This window comes from Paramisgurnus dabryanus, chromosome 20 (genome assembly GCF_030506205.2).
Source record: "Paramisgurnus dabryanus chromosome 20, PD_genome_1.1, whole genome shotgun sequence".
Lineage (NCBI taxonomy): Eukaryota > Metazoa > Chordata > Actinopteri > Cypriniformes > Cobitidae > Paramisgurnus > Paramisgurnus dabryanus.
Window position 1 is genome coordinate 3,633,659 of NC_133356.1, and position 23,910 is coordinate 3,657,568.

A 23,910-nucleotide genomic window follows, 5' to 3' on the forward strand; every position below is an offset into this window, starting at 1 on the left:
CAGTGTAAAAAAATATTTGTGCAATACAGTACAAATTCCAATTTTGCACACATATGATACAGCAGTCATTCACGTTCACTTTATACAGTGCCTCTTTTCGTGTTAATTTATGTATTGGTTTCTCACATGTTTTCCGTTTTTTTAAACCATTTTCTTTTTAGGGGGGGGGGTAGATTTGGGATTTGCTTTAGGATGTAATTTAACTTATTTCCCGCCAGGCTCTTTTTTAAAGTTGAAATAAAAAGCTGAAATAATTGCATTTTTATGAAGGAATTTTGTTAGAGATCAGATTCATAACATACGGAGCCCGTACGGGGACATGGAGCAAAAATTAAACAAAGTTTCGCGTGCACACGTGAAACTTTCGCGTGCACACATGAAACTTTTGCGTGCACACGTTAAACTTTTTTCGTGCACACGTGAAACTTTCGCGTGCACACGTGAGACTTTCGCGTGCACACGTGAAACTTTCGCATGCACACGTGAAACTTTCGCGTGCTCACGTGAAACTTTCGCGTGAACACGTGAAACTTTCGCGTGAACACGTGAAACTTTCGCGTGAACACGTGAAACTACAGCGTTTAGTTTCACGTGCGCGCAATTGTTTCATGTGTGCGCGCAAAAGTTTCATGTGAGCATGCAAAACTAAATGTAAAAAAAAATGCTGCACATGAAGGTTTTGCGTGAGCACATGAAACTAAACTTTTGATTTTTTACTCCAATGTCACCTTAGGGGCTCGGTAAGAACAGAACATACAAGAGTTTAAAATTAATAAATATATTTTTTGCAAAACAGTTTTTTTATAAATTGGGTAAATCACAGTATTACAGATAACCAAAAAATTCATTAGGGACCAGTTTTTTCATGCTAATGTTTTCTTTTGATTGACGAGATAACTCATCAATGGTGGGGAATGAGTTATATCGGTTTCTCCTATTTTTGTCTATTTTTAAACTGTGGTCGCTTGGAGTTTGGGTCAGAATTGGGGTTTGAGTTAGAATGTCAATTTATGTAACAAAAATTTGTTCATAATCCTAACCCAACCCTAACCTAACCCTATCCCCAAACCCAAGCGACAATGGGTAACGTAAATTGTTATAATGACCCTTAATACTTATTGGCTAATAATTATGCAAACTTGCCACCAACTGGACAGGTGTGAGAAATACAGTTACAAGTTACAATTATTGACCACCAGTTAAAAGCCTGAAGTATAGTTAGTTTTTAAGTGTATGAGAATGTACCGACACAGTCGAATGCTTAGCCTTGCAAAGCAAAGTTTAATTTACTCGTACATGTACACAGACGTTTGACGCATTCGCATTGCGACAAAATGCTAAGCATCTTCTGGGCTACACACTGCATTATCCTGTACCTGGTTAGAAATATTTGGCGGTGCATGTACAGTGGGTGGGTACTATTCTGATAACCAAAGTTGCATTATGCGGACTGTACACGGACCCTTGCGGAAGCGTAAAAACTGAAATATACTTCTAGCTTGACCTGTCAAAATAATGGACGGCCTTCAGATTTTTTTTAATCACTGCTAATAAGCAATCAATGATGAAAATTATTCAGCCAATGTGACCTCTGCATCAGTCTAATGCATATCATTTATCATGACAACTACTGTTTCTAGCCATATAGAAAGTTGCACAATTTTGCTAGTGAAATAAATAAAAGATGTGTTACAAATATAGCTGCAGATACAATTATTTCTACAGAACTGGCCAATGTGTGGGAGTAAAATGTGTAAGTATGCTGTTGTGACACAGTGCTCCTTTAACATTCCTCATGCATAGAGAGAGGGAAGATGAGGATGTCGCCCTGTGGGAGGAGAGCGGGCTATTCTTCATCTCATGGCATCCTTTGATTAGAGCTGAGTGAGAGGAGGACGGTGTTTGAAATGTGAGGAAGCCCCCAGCAAACCCGTCTCCAGTTTAGCACATGCTCCGCTGAAATACGTATCTGATGTGGCTCATCAGTTAGCACTTTAAGGGTGAAGAAATGTGTGTGCGCGTGCTTTATCACTTTGGCTCTGTTCTGAAAACCCAGTGAGCTGCATGTGTAGGCAGCATTTAGAGTCACCGTAGACGTGTTACAGGCTATAAAGCTGTTCCAAACGCTTGCCAGCTTGATTATGAGATTATAATACCTTCTTCTGGCCAACTCAGACGCTGCATTGCTTGAATCCTTTCAACTTGAGGATTGGATGGGTACATGGAGAGGACAAAAAAAAAATCACTGAATGCATTACAAAGAGTTTTGTGAAAAAATATTATAGGCAAAGTTTGCTTGTTATAACTAAATGATTTATTACTGGAAAAATAAATAATACAAATTATAATCTGTACCCTGCAATAGACTGGCCATCTGTCTAGTGTGCGTCATGCTTATGGCCTTGAGATGCCGTGACATGCAAGTTAGAGGTCTTCACGGGTCCACTTAGATCCGAAAACCCGAGTTCCGACCCGAGACCCAATCGGGTATAAAAGTTTGCAGGGTTGGTGATGTTTACATTCGGGTTAAAAAAATTGCCACAGGTTTGGGTCGGGCTCGAGTCTAATTTTCTTGGGTTTGTCTTGGGGTCGGGTCTTTCTTTAAAAAAAGTATGTATGCACTTTGGTTTGAGTATAAAGTGATTCAGGTCATTTCGTGTCAGGTACATTTCGACCTCTAATGCAGGTTTTAGGAACGGATTGAATATAATAAAACAAACTATATAAATTAATATTTGTGTGAGAAAATACAGAAGTGTCAAGTTATAGGAAAAATATTGAAACTCTTTGGTTATTTTTTAGCGCGATGCTAGTGGTCTAATCAGATTCAATGGATTGTGCTAAGCTATGCTAAAAGTGGTACCACCAGACCCGGAGATCAGCTGAATGGATTTCAAAACGGTAAAAATCTAATGTTTAAAAGAAACATACCATTTAATGGTTGAATGTTACGATTGACTTATTTTTGTGCAAATTTGGGTATAGCAATGCAAATTCAATTTGACATTTATCACTACTGTTCTAAAATGGTAAAACCTAAAGAAGTCTCTAAAAATGAAAGAGACCACTTTAAAATACAAGATGGTCTTTCAGACCAATAGATATGTTGTCTAATAAATTTGTTAAGCACTGTATGCAGCAGAACGGAGCCTTGAAGATCTGTTTAGCACTGCGCCATCGAGAGAAGCTGTGAGTTTCAACATCTCTTTAGATTCGGACCACATCGATACATCCTGACCTTTTACAACCGACAAGTGACTCAGACTACAGCAGAAGACATATGGATCCATACGGAGCGGGCTGCTCTTCTCAGGGGGTCACGGGAAGCAGGACTGCAGACGTAAAAAGGATCGAAACAACCCTGAAACTGTTGTGAGAGGTCAGATGACCCCACCTGAATGTTCACTGAGACCTGCTCCAAGGTTATCGACCACACTCATGGATTCATAAACTGGGAGCTGGAAAATAATACAAAACCAATAGAGAGACACGTTGTTTTTTCTGGCTGCACGCATCAACAGTAGCCGGTTAATGTCACCTGTACAGTCCAATTCACTTTTGTAAATTGGCAAAGACCTTTATGTAACGTGTACTTAAATCGGTCTAATGTGGATTTTTCGGAAGATACACATTCAAAAATTTGTTATTAAAATATATGGTCCATTAAGACTGTAACAACTAATCAAATATTTGATAATAGTTGATAATACTCAATAATAAAAATATTGTGTTTGTCATTATCATTTAGATTGGTCTGTGATGTCACTTGGCCATCTCCCCGGTGCGACAGCACAAGCTTTGCAGTTATAAAGTCAGGCCCATCTGCTGACCAAACATAGACAAAGGCACTTGTATTAAACTGAAATTAATTTTTTTTATAACAAACATTGCTATCTGCTCTGCCCAGCTTGCGCCATATCCAGGGGGTGGTGGGCAAGTGATGTCACAAACCAAACTAATTGATAATGACATTCATTGAACTACAAAAAAATAAAAAACATTAACTAAACTAGTGTTGGGCAACACGCTCCGTAGTGAGAGGGGGCGGGGCAATACTTTCCTTATTTATTTATGTGCTTAATATTTACATATTTACGAGCCACTGGATTTGGTGGACAAAAACAGAAGCTGATTTACCTTAAGAGCACCCAGCAACACATTCACAACCTTCTTACCGTGGGTTCACAGCAGCCGTGTTTGAGGCGTCAAAATCGCATCTACCACGCCTAGTTTGCCGCTTGAACAGTTTGAGTTTACTCGCTTCATTTGCACGTGAAAGCCGCGCGTGAAATTCTAGTCATCGAGACATTCACGCGGAAATACGCATCATGGAGGGGCTTCTGTGACTCCGCTCGCTTTCTGTAATCACGTCACTACTAAGCTCCTTATTGATTGACGCGGCGCGTTTTTCCGTCAAAGTTCACATTTTTCAACTCGCGGGTTTGCCGAGGCAATGCTCGATGCGGGCCATTCGCGCAAACTAGACGCACGTGCCGCAAGACCTCCAGACGCGTGTCAATGCGTCTTCACATTGACTTAACATTGAAATCACTCGCGCTTGAAGCCTCTACCGCGGCCGTTGTGAACAACAAGATGCCATTAATCCGAGCGCATCACTGATGTCCGATAAAATACTTGCATGCCAGAAAACGGGTACAACAAACTCATTGGTTTAACTACTCGCCCATGCATGCATAACAACCTCTCTAGCATGCATTTCAAGCATGCATGCACTTTAAAGGAGACATAGAATGATTGAATGGGGTGTTTATCCTTGTTCTGTGATGTGACATGTAGACAATTTTTTTTTTTTTGGGTCTGTAATGCCTTAGAAGCTTCCTAAAAACCTCTCTCAGATAGCTCTATTAGGGTGTGTGATTTTAAACAAGTGGTTTTGCACCTATTTGGCTCCCCCTACTGGCTTAACTTGCAATATCATTACTGATTGGCTGACTTTGCTGCCACTCAAAAAATGTAGCCAATTATTTTAAAGTGGAGGGGCAGTTAGATGCCTGTGATGTCATAAGCATCAGTTTTTCAGATTTTCAGTCCATGCTGATTACAAGCTCTCTCACGCGAGAAAAAGCATGCATTACGTGTTGGAGTCGCAAGTGCAGGTTTAGCGGGAATGTTAATATAAAACTATGAAGATAATGATTACAATTATATGAGCATACTAATAATTTAAAACATTAATGGGCAAACAAGCTACATATCGTCCTGAATTCTATTGCTATCATTGATATGTCTGCATATCGTCTTTTGGCACAACCCTACATTGAAAACAATTTTCAATATCAAACTTTTGATTCACAATATGGTTCATAAACAAAACACAATAACAAACAAATTGGAGGGTGGATGGAGGTTCCTATATTAAAAGAAGTAGAAGGAAAATAAAATGCATAATCAATAAATCCCTAATGTTTCTCATCTTTGCAAAGAGCATTCAAGAACAAAATGTAGCAAATATTTCTTACAAGCCTCTCCCCAGACATTAATGATATTCCTTCACCTCAGCTAAAGCACCATTACAATTCGTTACACTTCCTCTCCGTCACAGTTAATCTAACCGGCTGCAAACTTTGCTAAGTTGAAGGTAAACATCACTGAAAACAGGAATCTGTTACTGAAATTGGAAACTCGAGATTCAAGGCACATCTGATGATAGCAGCAGCACATCCAGAATTTCACAGATGTGTTTTTCACCCAAAAAACAGACACTTGATGTAAAGACTGGAGGAATCTAAGGGAATTACTTTTTTTCTCATAAGAAACGAGTCAACAGGATGCATAAACACATGCTTTTACAAAAGAAACAATATTAAAGGAATATTCCAAGCAATTTTCAACCCATTGTTTATGGACCATACCTGTGGGATGTACAATAATCCAGTGAAGCGTTACTGATGTAATTCCTGTGGGAGATGTTAGTGGTATTTCATGCTAGATTAACCAGGTTTATTAAAAAATTATATCACGACAGTCTTACACTTTGTACACAATGAAGTCGACATTATTGCGTATGCAATTCATGTCTTTCGCATCTCCCCGCACAACTTTACAAATTAACTCATTAACATTAACTCATTTTTGTGATTTTTTACAAAAGTTTCACGAAATACCTTCCAGGAAAATTTTCTTCTAAAAATACAAATATATCAAATGAAAGAACAGACCCTCTGCTTTCAAACAAACAAACAAAATGAGGAAAACCGATTAATCCTATCTATTTTTTTCTCTGCTTATAAACTCTTAAATATGGGCTTTTTTTAGTAAAAAGCTGAAATAATTGCATTTTTGTAAAGGAATTTTCTTAAAGATCAGATTCATAACGATTATCAAAACATACTCAGACTTTAAAATTAGTAAATATTTTTCCTTCAGTTTTTTTATCAATTGGGTAAGTGCATCATCTAGTGGATAATCGCGGTATTACAGATTAACATAAAAACTCATCAGGAACACGTTTTTTTTCATGCAAATGTTTTTCTCTTAATTGAAGAGATAACTCGTCAATGGCGGGGAATGAGTTCAATATAAGTGCATATGTGCAAATGATTCATCATAATTCAGTTCGAAGTACTCATAAAGTGAAGTGAAAGTTTTAAAACTTAAAAAGTTTAAGGCACTCGGTTTCCTCAAATGGTTTGAATTGAGTTAACTTTTAAGGTTTTACAGTGTATATTTGCATCTTTGCATTGACTTTGTATAAGACACAATAACTCATATGGGATTGTAATGAGAATCTCGTCATTAAAGCTGATTCCTTGATTAGTAGTAAATCTGCATTACCTGCTTTCATAAGGAGAGGCATTTACTACGCAGACCCTAGGCAAAAGGCACATTTGAGATGAGCAAATTCTACGCAGAACTGATTACCGATGATCACAATTAACATGTGCCAAAAAACTCTCGCGATGGCGTACCGAGCTCGTCGGATTCTGCAGTCGGGCGCAGTTGCTCTAGTTCTGTTGCTGCTATTTAAACGTTTAAATTAAATAAAATGTATTGGTTTTTTTTTCAGGGCACAGACAACCGTCAACTGTATTTTACTCAATGATGATTTAATAATACAACCTTATCAGTTAACGGTTAATGATCGGTTAACAAGCTGCGGGTTGATCGGGAAAATGAACTGAACTTAACATCCCTACAGAGCACACCTAATCAAAACCCATCAATTATTAAATAATAATGCTTCAAAATGTGTCCCAAACTTCTGTAACCATCAATAACCAAATCACATTAATCGAAGCATTATATACTTAAAAATGAAAGTTTAACTGGAACTTCAACAAGTTCATTTTTTCTAAAGCACTTTCATCAAACACGCTACAGCAGCTATAAACTGAAGGAGGCTAATCCTTCAGTTCTGATCCCTCGGCTAATCTTCGGAGGCGCTGGAGAGTGCTCCCGCTAAAATCCTCCCATAATTGCAGTCACAAAGCTAATGAGTCATTCAAGCCTGGAATAGCTTTGCCAGGCCAACATCCGAACCTTCGCCGAGCTTTGTCTGTCACCCTGTCACCGTCAACCAGAAATAACACGACAGCAACACAGGCAAACGCGGGCAAAGATCCAGTAAACAACGCCCACAATCCTGCCAACACAACAGCTTCCCTTTCAGGACTAATTGAATTCAGAGATCAAATCTTTTGCAGGCATTACTGGAACACAGTCAACAGCTTCTGCATGCAGCCACATTGACGCTGGATGAGCTCTGAAAGATCTAATCCAATCACCGGCTTCTTCCCATGCCACTAAACCTGATGAAAATTCACTTCTATTCCTCTCTAGTTCCAAACCTTTTTTTTTCGGCAGGAACTTTCAAGAAAAACTTTGTAACTTCGATGGTGGCTGATTAGGATGGCACTTTCGACTGACTTACCGTGATCCTAACGATGACTGTTGCTGTGCCGGGTGGCAAGACTCCGCCGTGATCCAGCGCCTCCACTTCAAAGGTGTACGTGCTGTTCCCTGCTGTTAGGTCCTCAAAGTCCAAAGCCTGAAGCACAGAGACGGCGCCGGTCAGCCGGTTCACAGCAAAGAGCTGCCGGGCCGCTTCTGTTTTGATTCTGTAGGTCACATTAGAGACGAGATCTGCATCCACCGCCTGAAAGATAGAGACAAAAGAGTGAAGGTTATGAAAGTAAGAATTAATGATCTCAGACTTCACCGTGTACAACATTCGTATCTAACAAGCTCCTCAAATGGGTCATATCATCAGGAATCACATTTCTATTGATCTTTGAAGATAAAAGCCCACAGAAATAAGGCACAAATGGATGGCGAATTTCTCTTTTACTGGAGCGGGTGTTTATGTTGAATCCCTATCCCAAAGTGCATGACCAGGGTGCACAAACGCCATTTCCCTCCAAAAATATATTTTAAATATATGATAAATACATCTTGTAAAAAGTTAATTCAGTCAATTAAATATATTTTTGAATTTGGAAAAAAAATTTGTTTTATATATTTCATATATTAAAGGAGCAGTATGTAAGAAATGTATATCAATTAATCATAAAATGTCCCTGATATGTCACTAGACATTGAGAAATGATTTTCATTTCAAATACGTATATCACTCACAACAGTGGTCTGGCCAGGATATTTTATTATAAAAGTGGAGTTGCAGCCCTCAACTTATGTTTATGTTGTCATTTTGTGTATTGGCCACCAGTTGTGTGATTGCAGTACCAGTTTTAGCCACAAGTTTTGCTATTGCAATACCAGTTTTGACCACAATCCTACATACTGCTCCTTTAACATATACTTCAAAATGTATTTCAGGGGCAACAAATACATTTCTAATTTTATATTCCATATGGCAAAAAGTTGATTATTTCCCATAAAATATTTTGTGTATATATATATATATATATATATATATATATATATACAAAATATTTTATTAACTAAATACAAGTTAATTTAAATAAATACAAGTTTATATTAACTAAATACAAGTTAATTTATAAAGTGTACTTTTGAAGTTTGTTTTCCAAAGCTACGTGAATATATTTCCTTGGATTGAAATATATGGAGGGTTAAAAAAATTTTTTTAATGCTTTAACATTTATTTATTTTGAAATATATTTCAACATTTTTTAAAATGGCCAAAAATATATATCTTTAAAAATATTTGTGTAAACTAATTCCAAAATGTATTTCAGCACATACATTTTTTGGCAATTTTTGTATATTTTGAAATATATTTAAAAATATATTTTTTGCCGCATGGGAAAATTTGACATAACTTATAAAATTAAGTTTTATGTTAAAATAGCATAAAAAATATGTTGATTTGACAAAAATGGTGCATATTTTTTATACTGCGTTCACACCAGCCGCAGAAGATGCGTCAAGCAAAAGTTATTTCAATGTTAAGTCAATGTGAAGACACGTTGACGCACGTCTGGAGGTCTCACAGCGTGAACGAGGCGTTTAGCGTGGCGCGGTAGACGGCTCATTCGCCTCATCGCGCGTCTAGTTCACGCGAATTGCACTTTGGCGGAAAAAAGCACAGCGTTAACCAATCAGGAGCTTGCTCTAGTAGTGACGTGCTTACAGGAAGCGAGCGGAGTCGCAGAAGCCCCTCCCATGATGGAATTTCCGCGTGAATGTCTCTATGACTAGAATTCCACGCGCGAATGAAGCAAGTAAACTCAAACTGTTCAAGGGGAAAACTATGCGCGATTTTGGCGCATCAAATCCAGCTGGTGTGAACCCACGGTTACAGTGCATACAGTATACTGGGTTACTTTAAACCCAATGCTGGGTAAATATTGGACAGACAACATGTTGGGTTACAAATAAACCTATGCTGGGTTGTTGTTAACCCAACCATGAGTTAAAACAACCCAGCATTGCATTGCAACAACCCACCATAAGTTTATTTGTAACCCAACATGTGTTCATGACCCAAGAGTGTACATACAAATACATGATAATTGCATGCACAACATGATGCTAATGATGCTCATTAGAAGTCAATGCCAACTGAATACTCAGAGGAGAGATTTTGTGTGTGTGGAAATCTTTCAGGTGTCATTTTAGGTTAAATTAAATTCTACACCTATCTGAAAGATAATAGAAATGTATTGTATAAATAAACCATCAAAATTCCCAGGCGAGAAGAATCACAAAGAATCTGATGACTTTATCTGCTCCAGACCAGATCTGTCACCGAGACCCCTGACGTTCTGACACCAACCAGCACTGCAGGGGCCTGAAGGTGTCAGACAAACCGAGATAAAAATATGCCAGCAAAATCACCTTCTTCAAACTGTGTCACTCAATTACCAAACCTACAACCCCAACATGCACACATCTGAGGGAAGATTTCACTCACTATGGTGCTACGAATGGCACAGAAAAATTCAATTTAGTCGCATTTTTGTATGCTTTTTATATTCATATTTACTACTTAAACAGTGTTGAGGGTAACGCATTACAAGTAATGCACATTACGTAATAATATTAATTTTCTGAAGTAACGAGTAAAGTAATGCATTATTTAGAAATGTACACATTAATATTTGAGTTACTTTTTAAAAAAAGTAATGGGAGTTACTTTTCAGTTTAATTAATTCAATTTAAAAATAAAATAATGTACTGAATTAAACTGAACATATTAACGTAGAATAATGCACTCTGAGTGTGAAAAATTTGAGTCAAAAACGAAGATGGCAGGCCAGAGCTCGACATTTTTTGCGATCATAAAAAACACCTGCAAGGCCTAAAAGAGATCAAGCCTCAGCCAAGTATGAAAAAGTAACTTAAAAGTAACTTAAAAGTAACTTAGCATTACTTTCCATGAAAAGTACATAAGTAACGCAATTAGTAACTTAATATTGTAATGCATTACTTTTAAAAGTAACTTTCCCCAACACTGCTAAAAAAGCAATCCTATTACAGTCCTAGAGACAATTATTTTTACTATTAGTAATATAACTAATATGCACCTATCATGAAAATCTGATATGCTAATTTGCATAATAACATTATTAATTTGTTACAGTAACAATTCTGTTGAAAAGATTTTAGTATCGCTAATCGACAATTTTAAATTATTTAATTCTATAAAAATTATTATAAAATGTTATTATATAAATTTGCTTATCAAATAAAATTTTGCTTAACTCTTTCCCCCCCAGCGTTTAAAAAAGTTACCAGCCAGTGCCAGCATTTTTCATGATTTTCACGAAAGTTTAATGCCTTCCAGAAAATGTTCTTCTTAAAATATATAAACATATGTCAATATTAAAATATATACAATGGGCTCTATTTTAACGATCTGAAACGCAAGTGCGAAGCGCAACGCGCAAGTGAGTTTGTGGGCGGATCTTGGGCGCTGTTGCTATTTTCCCGGCGGGAGAAATAACTCTTGCGCCGGGCGCAAATCAATAAGGGGTTGGTCTGAAGTAGGTTCATTATTCATAGGTGTGGTTTGGGCGTAACGTCAAATAAACCAATCAGAACGCTAGCCAACATTCCCTTTAAACGCAAGGGCGCAAGTTCCATGGCGGGTTGCTATTATTATGACGGATTTACCAGGCGCACGCCAGGAGCGGTTCACAGCCGAGGAGACCGACGTCCTTGTACGGGGGAATCCCACGCTTGCCAGCATAAATCGGGCACGCCGTGTAACGGGAGGTGGATCTGCCTCAGGACTTGACGCCAGCAGAGGACATCGCTGCGTCCACCCTCACCGCTGAAAGGGTTTGGGGGCTTTGAAATCGGACCCAAGAAACGCAAGCAAGGTCCAACCCCAAAGTACTCTTACAAATCAAGTTCATATACATTAAGGTTTCTTATGAAAACATTTTAATTATTATTTACATAAAATAAACGTAATACAGCCACACAACAAAGTTATGAAAATATTTTAATCGTTATTTGCATGAGAATAAATAAAAACTATCACCACAATGCTCACCACTATGATTCCCCTTATCTCGTGTATTAATATTTTTAAGTGTAACAATTTATGATTTGCAAAAATAACTGTTGCATCTGTGTAGATTAGATAAGCAAAGTGTATGCGCGTTGTGCACGCTATACATTATGGTCAAGCATGCGCCCTTAAAATAGCATAATGAACAACGCGCAACGCGCCACTGACTTTAGACTAGTTTTTTTTTGGTTAGTAGCGCAATTGTTTTTTGAAACTGCAAAATAGCATAAGAGATGGTTTGCGCCACAACACGCCTCCTTTTTGCGCTGAACCACCCAGGGAGCGCAAGTTCATTCCCTAGTTTGCTGACGTGCATCTGTGGAGGGAAAAACCCCGCTGTGCGCCGGCGCAAAATACGAATGATACATGCGTCACTGACAAAGTCAATTGCGCTGGGTGCAAGAAAGGGCCCAATATGTCAAATGAAAGAACAGACCTTCTGCTTTCAAACAAACAAACAAAAAAAGTTTCATCCTACCTTCATTAACACCAAAAAATACCAAATTTTGAGCAAAAATCTGAGATAATTGCATTTTTGTGAAGGACTTTTGATAGAGATCAGATTCAGAACAATCCTCAAAACGTACATGGACATTCAGCTGTTGTCCAGGTTTTATAAGTTGTGCCTGGTGGATAATAGCGGTATTGCGGAAGGCCGGAAATACTCGTCATTGGCAGGGAAGCGTTTTCTCTTTTCTCTTAATTGACGAGATAACTCATCAATGGCGGGGAAAGAGTTAACAGCACTAAAAAATTAATATTTCGATTGCAATTCTACTTTTTTACAGTTAGCACAGCAATGTTATTTACATTTTATGTTGTTTTGCCGATGATACTGCTACTGTACTTTGAATTTATTTTGTGAAACCATACGAAGATAGACCCGCTAAGTGCATCTTGCATTTTATTATCAGACTTTTAATGGGTTCTGTGATTTCTGAATGGCCTAAGGGCGGAATTGATGCAGAAGTATTTGATAAACAGACAGTGTAGTATGTGTGGAGAGCATTCTGTTACAATAATCAGCTCATTTTTGAAAGATATGGCATTTAGAGGCTTTTGCAACTCATCATATATCCCTATATATATATAGTGTGTTCCTGTACTGTAGCTCTGTGGCAGATAATTGGGTTATAGCTGCACATCAGGTCACAGGTTTGATCCTAGGGAACACAAATACTGATATCATTTTCATTTTTTATATATTTGTCTATATTACTCTGTACAGGTATTTGCGGTAAAGTTGTTAAACAATGCAAAACTGTTAAAACCACTTATTATTATTATTATTATTATTATTATTTGACACATTACCTAGGTCTCCAAGGGCCAGATTATTCTTAGATTTTAATTTGTATTATGTTTTATGATGTAGTTCTTGGCAAGTAACTGGAAATGCCAGTTTTCTTTAACAATTGGTGCTTGTTAAGTTTGGACACTGGTTGTTTATTAAAACATGCTGTGTGGGTTGTCTAACACCTTTTGCATTGGCCTAATAAGCATATATTTGTGCAAAACAGGACTAGAGGGGTGCATTAAGTTAGTAAATAGATTCAATTTAGATTTTATGTTGACATTTAATATACTAACATAACGACATGTAGTCACCTGCTTAACTTACACTGCAGATGATATGCAAATAAAATGCAGGATTTTGTGCTGAAATACCACAGAAAAACTTGGACTGTTTAATGAATTCACCTCTGAGACTTTTTGTACACATTTGTCCTAGTTTGTATCGAATTCATTGGTGATTGTGTTCTGTTGGCGTCCCACTAAAATTCCCAAGAGCCCAGGCGCTCAGAGGCACATTTACCACAAGACATCATCTTCTGCCTTTCACACTGTGTCTGTCAAGCGTGTCAATATTTATCTAGTTAAGTATGCAGACCCGTCGGGAATAAACTAAAAAACTGCAGACGAGCTACCTCCAAAACCCTGCTTAGACTCTCAATAGAGATAAAAAACACATAATCAGTGTGTTAGTTAGTGTCAGAACATAAGACGTAAACACACGCCCACAAACAGCTCTGGTTATGTGAACGAGTCAAACAAACACCAGCTGATGTGGGATATTAATTAACAAGTTATGTTAAAGCTAAGTTTATCTTAAGAAAATGAATGGTACTGTAAATTTCAACAACTGCACTTACACTGAGTCTCAGTATGACGGTTCCAGCAGGCGTGTTCTCGGGGACGCTGACTGTGTACGTGGCCTGTGAAAATACAGGGCTGTTGTCGTTGATGTCCGTCACCTCCACCAGTAGTGTGATGGTGGTCCTACGCGGGTCTACCGCACCATCGGATGCCTCCACGATCAGGTCATACCGGCTCCGCGTCTCCCTGTCCAACGGTACGGCCGTGACGATGGTGCCTGTGGCGTTTATGGTGAAGAGAGAGGCAAAGGAGAGCAGCCGGTAGCGGACCTGCCCGTTCTGTCCCGCGTCAGGATCAGTGGCCTGGAAACAAAGATTCACGTTTGTGATCAGGCACATTCATCATAATTTCTGCTTGTTTAGAATAAGGGTTTGCCATTCAGATCTGGTTTCAGTTTTTCACACACACTTTTACTGTGAGAAATGTGTCAGATTCTGCAACACTGTACCGACATGAGGTATACAACTATAGACTGCTTAAATAAAGTGTGTGTGTGGGCAAAAGTAGGATGTTAAATGTTTTTGAGCGAAGGAAGTCAAACTTAAGTACAAATAAAATGACTAAAGTGACATTTGTGAAAATAAGACATTTCAATTACTGACTAAGAACCTTTTCATTGACATTTAAGTGAAATTACGGAACCTAAACATAAGAGCCTGATAAAAATGCTCATTTACGAGTTCCCTGGGATTCGCCATTGTCTGTGCACCCTTTGAGTCCGTGGATTAATTCAGGAACATCATGCACTGACTGGTGTCTAGAATATATACACAACTAATCTCAAATTGTGATAAACCTCTGTGAGTGATTGAATCATGGAATCATGATCTTAAGGAGAGAGATATGGAACTGGACTGGGGGAATGTATGGAATAATGTGAGTTATTCATCAAAGAATTCTGCACACCAGTTGATTCACTTCAAGTTTATTCAGAAGTTCTACTTTTTCCCATATAGACGTTTTAAAATGAAGCTTAAAGATACCCCAAATTGTACAAATCTGAATACGATTTGTACGTACTTGCACATTTTCTGGGACTGCCCAGATGTCTCTAATCTTTGGTCTAAGGTTGCAATATTTCTTCAGGATATTTTGGGCTTCCCAGTCCCTAAATGTTTAACTTTATTTTTATTTAATGATGATTCTACTTTTAATATCTGCACGAATTTAGCTTCTAAGAAAGTAATATTTGCTGGTTTAACTGATGCAAAAAAAAAAAATATATAATTCATTCCTGGCTTTCTCCTTGACCACCAAATATTTTAGAGACATTGTTATTATAGAGAGATCACTGGCTGTCATTCACAAAGCACGATGTACAACTCTGGATGTTTGGACAAGGTTATTGTTGCGCTTTTGAAACCACCTGTTTTTCCCTAAATTTACCACATAATTAAACTAAGTCTTAAAGATACTTATTTCATTTGTATTTATCTTATTTACTCATTTATTTAGTTTCAAGGCTTTGGCAATTGCATATAGTTGTTTTTTTTGTTTGTTTTTTGTTTTGTTTTTGTTTTTTCAATATGATGCCTGCTCTATGTCCTTGACTACTCTTATGTGCTACTTGGCATGTACAAAAGGAAGTGTACATTCTGTTTGTAAAAATTGTGTAATTGTGTGTAAACTCATTTACAAGAAAACTTGTCAGATGCACTTAGAGGGCTTTGCATCTGAACTCCTCAAACAATAGTATTATATAGAGTATAAAGTAGTGATGCACCGATGTATCGGCCGCCGATATTTATCGGCCGATTTTTGATGAATTTGAAGCTATCGGCATATCGGCAATAACACGAGAAAGGCCGAAACCGATTGTTTATTAATTAACTGCATAAAGAAATCCATTATATGTAAAAAAAAATGAGTTAATGTTGTTAATAAAATAAATGCTGAATAGCAAAAACCACCTTTTAAGGTTGTCATGCTGTCTTATTATATTAGTTTTAGCTTAATTTGTGCCTCTCTTATTATGTTGGTCATTTAAATGTTAATTAGATCCAATCCATGTATAGTATTGTATACAAGTGTTTAAATCGGTATCGTATCGGCCCAAAAAATCCTATCGGTGCATCACTAGTATAAAGTATAGTACAGTATAGTAGTACATTATGTTATAGTACATTATAGCATAGTATAGGGCATTATAGTATAGTATATATAGTACAGCATGGTACAGTATAAAATAGAGTAGTATAGAACAGTATAGTTTAGAACAGTAAAGTATAGTATAGTATAGTATACAGCACAGCACAGTATAAAAAGGACCATATAGTACAGTACTGTACATTATAGAAAAGTATAGTACAGCACGGTACAGTATAAAAAAGTAGTATACAGTATAGAATAGTGCAGTACAGTACATTATACTTAAGTATAGTACAGCACATTATAGTATGGCATAGTATAGTAAAAATAGTATAGTATAGTGCAGGGAGAGGAAAAATGTAATGGCGGTCTGTTTCTTTAAGTGGGATTTTTCCATACAATAAATAAATAAATAAATGAACAGTAAACATTTCCTTTGTAATCGCTTTTATTTTAAATAAAAAACTATAATTTATTAGTTTTTGATAGAAATGTAGAAGACAGCTGCTGTCTTTTTCTACGCACTGCTCTTCTGTTATGCACTGCAGCCGCTATATGCGTGCCAACTCGTTTCATTCATTCCATATATATTATAAATATGCTTAACTGACTGAAATCTGGGAAACTGTCATGTGGGACGTCTTATGATAAAGTTGTTAGTCACGAAGGAGGAGAGGGACCAAGAGAGAGAGACTTTTTATGGCAAAAATAGAAATAATGAAATGTGACGAGACATGGGCACAGGATACGCGAGCAATGTGTTTTCATGCATGGTAAAGAGACCGCCAATTAATTATATAATAAAATACATAAATACTTACTGTAGAGAACTTATTAAAAGCTTTCATTTAATTTTGTTTGAAACTTGAGCTGTTATAATGAATCTGCAAACTATTATACACCTTTTGTGCGAACAGTAAAGGCTTTCGTTAATGTGATGGGTCTGCACGTGACGCACTGGTAAACATGAGGAAACCTCTCATATGTCATCTATTAGCTGACGGCAGTAAGTGTACGTTTTTTAGCATAGTAAACTCGAATGGCGTCTAAATATCACAGTGGTTAAACGCATACACGGGGGCGCGCATCATCTACGCTGAGCGTAGTTTCAGATGGTGCAATAGGCGTAAATATTTTTCACAATGTTGGACGTAGCTAAGCCCGACGTAGGACTATTACACCCAACTTCTTAACGTCCGGCTAGTGCAACCGGCCCTTGGTTATTTGCGCATGATTAAACATGAGTATTTATGGTGAGAAAATAAAGCTTTTTTGGATTTTTTAAAATGGGGATTGGGGGTGCGCCAACCCAGTTGGGACATAGAAGGGGGTGCGCAGGAAAAAAAGTTTGGGAACCCCTGGTATAGTGTAGGATAGTATAGTACAGTACATTATCCAATGTATAGTGCTGGAAATTATAGTATAGTAAATTATAGTATAATACAGCATGGTAAAGTATAGTATAGTATAAAATAGTATAGTACAGTACATTGTAGTGTAGTATAGTACATTATAGTATAGTGCAGTACAGTACAATACAGTATAGTATAGAGGGTTATCATCGGACGCACGAGCCGCTTGTTTATGTTGTTAGTGCTGAAACCGTCTAGTATACAACAGTATAGTATAGTATAGTATAGTATAAAGTAGTTTTTTACAATGATGCAAATATTTATATATATATATATATATATATATATATATATATATATATACTTTATTTTTGATAGTGTGGTAGTAGAGAGTTGATAGGAAAGTGTTGGGTGGAGATAGGGAGCAGGACCAGCAAAGGACAACAGAGCCGAGAATCAAACTCGGGTCGCCGCGAACACACTGGCGCTATATGTCGGTGCACTAACCACAGGGCTATTGGCCCGACACATGCAAATTCGAAATATTTGTACTATTTGTGACTATTTTTAGTTGATTTTAAAGGAAAAAAGAACACTGTAATAGAGAGTAAATTGCTACCATGATGTCACATTTTGGTCATAGCACCTAACTTTAGACACCCGAAGCACAGCCTTAAGAACATCACATCTCTGGCAGTCCTTAAGGGCAAAGAAATCTAAATGTGCTTAACTTTTCCTAATTCCTGCGTGATTAGACCATCTCATTTGTATTAGAGCAGGGGTGCAGCGCTCGGGTATAATGATTTCAGAGGTGCCTGCCATAATTCCTTCCTATAGTAATTACACATGCAGATGGCAGAGAGAAAGATGGAGGAATCAGAGACTCCATCCAGAAGGGAGGAAAAGATGAGGGGATGAAATCCAAATGCGGATGAATGGAAATAAGAGAAATGAAAGGAGCACGTAGGGCCCGGAGAAATTACGGCCACATCTGAGCAGCGGGGATTGAAAGTCTCACCAGAAGCACTCATCAAACGTCCTGACAACACACTTACACAGCATCTGCCCGCTTCAATAATTAACTAATGGAAGGAATATGTAAACAAAACAATAAATAAACAAATAACAATACATACATTTAAAGCTGCTTCGTAGTCAATGTTGTTTACTATCACAATGCCAGGGAAAGGTTTTCAACAACTGTTATGTGCTGAAATTACACTCTATGCTAATAACAAAATTAAAGTCGAAATTCATATTAATGATTTCAATTTATTTACTGCAAAACTACAAGGCAATTTGCATATTTAAAAAGCGAGTAATTTTTGTGCCGATAATTTATTTTTTTAATAAATTATTCTTAAAACGTTAAACTGTGCTATTGCTTAAGGTTACTTAGGGACATGTGTCACTGCTATAACTAAACTATTGCTTTGATGTTGCTCTAATTTCATTTTCAGTATAAACTCTAAAATGAAATTTTAAAGTTTCATATGCACAAATAGGCTCACAAAATTATTTGTCACCATCACAAATACTGCGACCGTAACATGTTTGGCTTTCTGTTTTGCACTTTGTAGTGCAGGAACACATTGAATGAGCGGATGTGTGCGGCGTGGGATTCCTGGGGTGTGAAATAAGTTTCTGTCTGTATGCTTGTTGTTTGTCACAGCAGAAGAATCCAGGAGGTTTTGATCTCTAGCGGGACCCGTGTGTGAATTTGAGAAAGGGACCTCAAAGTTTGGTGAGCACCTGCGTATGAACGTGGCAAGAGACACAGCCCGTGTCTCGGTGACAAGAGGATGATGAAATGAAAAGAAAGATATTGAAAACAGAAAGAAACAGCATTTCATGTTCAGTAATGCAAATTATGTCTCTATTTATTTAATTTGCACAAAAAAAACACAAGTGGAGATATCTCTCTGCTACCGTGTTGAGAGAAAGTGACTGTGTAAGCATGATGGGTATAAGAAGGGAGAACCGGGCCGAAAGTAAAGCGGGACGAAAGAAACAAAGTTAGTTTCTCCAAGCCCCGACTTCATTTGCATTCCAAACTATGACAGCATCTTTAGCACACATCCCTTGACAGAGCTGACAAATATTGCGTTATTTCGTCATAGTTTTGCACATGTAGGTAACCATGGTTTCAACCATGATAAGTGAATTCCTAAAGCGGTCCTTTTTCTTATAACGCGTTGTGTTTTTGGTTTCATGTGTTGTAGTACTGATCAATCTACAGGTTATCTATTGCTCTAATGCTGCGTTTACACCAGCCGCGGTAGAGGCAGCAAGCGCGGGTGATCCTGCGGTGCGGTACACGCGGTAAGCACGGCGCAAATGGCAAAGAACACACGGCACGTTCCGCGCGAATTGAGCGTTGCCACGTGAAACGCGCGAGTTGAAAAATCTAAACTTCCGCGCCGCGTTAACCAATAAGGACCTTGCTGTAGTAGTGACGTGATTATAGGAAGCGAGCGAAGTGGCGGAGTCGCAGAAGCCCCTCCCATGACGTGAATTTCCTTGTGAATGTCTTGAATGACTAGAATTTCACCCGCGAGTGAACTCAAATGTTCAAACGTCCAACTACGCGCGAATAGCACGTTTTTCCGCCTCTACCGTGGCTGGTGTAAACGCAGCATAACTGTGGGTTCACACCAGACGCGAGTTCAACGATTTGCGCGAGTAGATTACATACAAAGTCAATGTAAAGACACGATCAGTCACGTCCTCGCGTGGCGATGTGAATGACGCAATATGGGTGGCGCGATTGCCGCGAAAAATATTCAACTCGAGCGAAAAATTTGCATGACATGAAGTTTAATCAGGCGAGTAAACTAGAGCGAGTTACGCGATGCCCCACGTTTGGTGTGTATGTAGCATTACACACATCCTGAAGACTGACTTCTCAGAGTTTTTCAAAATAAAAGTGTTCCTGTCAGGATAAAGTAACACTTGTTACTCGCTGCTAATACTGTTGCATAATGAAAATTATATTATTCTAATTGGATTTAATTTAATTTCATAATGTTCATACTGTTGAACATTTTTTTATTCTCAACAATTCAAGCTTGTACTGTTGGGTCGCTTTTAAAATATATGAAATAACACTTACATTTAAATTGTAATTTTTTTTTTCCAAAAAGATAAATGACAAAATATGTTTGCAGTTACATATTAACAAGGTCATAGTCATTAGTATTTACCACCTGTTTGTTAATTTCATCCCAGCATTCCAGGGTCAAAATTAACAATTCACTACTCATGTTTAACGGAAAATATACAGAAGTTGTTTTACATTTTTACAAAATTCCACCTGGTATTGTTAGACCAGACTTGCGAAAATATATCTCTGTCTAAAACATTAGCTTTTAAAAAAAATTTCTGAAAGATTGTACTTTTGCCCCTCCTTGTAAAAAATATGCATCATTTTTGTCAAATCAACACATATTTTTAGGTTACTTTAACTTAAAAAAATAAGTAAAAAAATGTAACTTGAAGTTATGTCAACTTTTTTTAAGCCAAAACTTAAAATTGTAGGTTGAATTGACTTGAAAAACCAAGTTGTTTTAACTTTGTGCTGCATATTTTTCCCCTTAGTTATATTGAGTATGTGTCATGCTGATGAGATGTGGTGATACGACAGCTTTCTTAGAGCTAACATTTTAAATAAAGACTATAAAAAATAAATCCAACTACTTAACAAAACAATAGACTTTTTGTGTCGCCTTCAAATTGTTCTGCCCTGCCAAACTTTGCAAGCCTACGTATTAAGATAACTATGTAACGTTGCTCAACAAAAGACAACAGCCGTTTTATCTGTGCACATTATCTTACACATGTCAATGACATCAGCACCAAACCCTATGATCAAGACATCACAGAACGACAAAGGGATGTCTGTAAAAAGATGTGTGTTAAGCAGTATTGTGATTGAAAGCCAGATGCATCTTCCATCGATTATCTTTCTAACTAACCAAAACAAGATTAATCTAACACTCCAATTAAAACTCTGCAGGGCTTGGCAGGACAAAACAGAAGCAGACGTCAGGGACAGACTGTAAAGAGACTAATGACTCTAATTTACCAAGACATAATTGGGGTAAAATAGATAGTGCTGTTTGGAGATCTATGCTGAATGACAGGTGAGGGCACACAAGACCCCCAGAAGCCCCTACAGCCGGCAGGATGAACACAACCAATCATAGTAGTTGGATAAAGTGACATGAACTTTAAGTTTTGTTGTGGTACTTACCCTGACCTGACCCACAAACACATTGGCTTGTTCCTCCTGCACTGTCAGATTTCTGGGTAGGGTAAGGTCAAAGGTTGGGTCATTGTCATTTACGTCCGTCACAACAATGCTTACGGTGGCAGTGGATATCTGTAAACACAGAGAGATATATTAGATATCAAAGGAATTCAAGATGTCTATTGTGATTTAACAAAGTGGGATGTGTGGACCAACACCCAAGATCCTTATTGGTCCTGGAACGACATTTCTATCAGCCGATCTGATATTTTTTGTCAAATAATAATATTGACTTTTAGTGACATAGTGACATATATAACAATAAGTTCATTATAATATATCTATAAGGGGTATAAATCATCACTGATTTTATGTTTCAATTTGATTCAAATTTTTACGTCACTGATTCGATTCAATCCGATATCATGATGCTTTGCATTCTCAATTTTTATATTACTATTTTTTTATATATTAATATTTAAATATACTTTTACCTTTACAAGTTTACTTTTTTGTCTGTCTTGTTAAAGCCCCACATTAAAACTCTGCGCTAGAGGTCTTATCAATGTACCCGACCCGAAATGAACCATAAAAACTTTTTAACAAACCCAACATGCATAAACTGTTTAAAAAAATAAAATAAAAATTAGACAGGAGTCCGATCCGAACCAGGGGCATTTTTTAACCCAACTGGACCCGAATGTAAATGGCACAGATGTGTGTTCAGTTTGACTCCAAGCACCCCATTAGCCTCGCATCCTATTTGGCCCACTGCTTCATTTATTTTTATTTGTTTATCTGACAACAACACCAAGGTAACCCCTAAAATGCAAGAGAGAGATAGCGATAGAGCACGCGCAAGAGAGAGATATCGAAAGAGAGCGCGCAAGAGAGAGATAGCGAAAGAGCGCGCGCAAGAGAGAGATAGCGAAAGAGCATGCGCAAAAGCAAGAGATAGCGAAAGAGCGCGCGCAAGAGAGAGATAGCGAAAGAGTGCGGGCAAGAGAGAGATAGCGAAAGAGTGCGCACAAAAGCAAGAGATCATGAAAGAGCGTGCAAAACCGAGAGATAGCGAAAGAGTGCGCGCAAGAGAGAGATAGCGAAAAAGTGCGCACAAGAGAGAGATAGCGAAAGAGCACACACAAGAGAGAGATAGCAAAAGAGCACACACAAGAGAGAGATAGCGAAAGAGCGCGCGCAAGAGAGAGATAGCGAAAGAGCATGCGCAAAAGCAAGAGATAGCGAAAGAGCGCGCGCAAGAGAGAGATAGCGAAAGAGTGCGGGCAAGAGAGAGATAGCAAAAGAGCGCGCACAAAAGCAAGAGATCGTGAAAGAGCGTGCAAAACCGAGAGATATCGAAAGAGTGCGCGCAAGAGAGAGATAGCGAAAGAGTGCGCACAAGAGAGAGATAGCGAAAGAGTGCGCGGAAGAGAGAGATAGCAAAAGAGCACACACAAGAGAGAGATAGCAAAAGAGCGCGCGCAAGAGAGAGATAGCAAAGAGCGGGCGCAAAAGCAAGAGATAGCGAAAGAGCGCGCACAAAAGCAAGAGATCGTGAAAGAAACCGAGAGATAGCAAACTGTATTCTGCGCGCTCGCGGGGACGCTTTTCCGCGCGCGGATAGTGTTCTGCGAACTCGTGAGGACGCTTGTCCGCGCGAATGGTGTTCTGCGCGCTCGTATCTCGCGCTCGCGCGTGGTTTTTGTGTGCGCGACTTTTGGGTCTGATTAAACGCCATACACAAGAGAGAGATAGCAAAAGAGTGCGCGCAAGAGAGAGATAGCGAAAGAGCGCGCACAAAAGCAAGAGATCGTGAAAGAGCGTGCAAAACCGAGAGATAGCGAAAGAGTGCGCGCAAGAGAGAGATAGCGAAAGAGTGCGCGGAAGAGAGAGATAGCGAAAGAGTGCTCGGAAGAGAGAGATAGCGAAAGAGCACGCACAAGAGAGAGATAGCAAAAGAGCGCGCGCAAGAGAGAGATAGCGAAAGAGCACGCACAAAAGCAAGAGATAGCGAAAGAGCGCGCACAAAAGCAAGAGATCGTGAAAGAGCGTGCAAAACCAAGAGATAGCGAAAGAGCGCACGCAAGAGAGAGATAGCGAGG

At 38.2% G+C, this 23,910-nt stretch overlaps 1 protein-coding gene across 2 annotated transcripts in view; it reads right to left on the reverse strand.

Moving 5' to 3' along the window:
* Window positions 1-23,910, reverse strand: part of pcdh15a (protocadherin-related 15a) — a 316,642-nt gene that overhangs the window by 115,801 nt on the left and 176,931 nt on the right. For both annotated transcript variants that reach the window (XM_073812872.1, XM_065296062.2), the window contains 3 exons: window positions 21,812-21,940; window positions 14,116-14,421; window positions 7,892-8,116 (listed from right to left, as the gene is read on the reverse strand). In XM_073812872.1, the coding sequence (XP_073668973.1) occupies window positions 7,892-8,116; window positions 14,116-14,421; window positions 21,812-21,940 (660 nt within the window). The remainder of the gene's footprint in view (window positions 1-7,891; window positions 8,117-14,115; window positions 14,422-21,811; window positions 21,941-23,910) is intronic.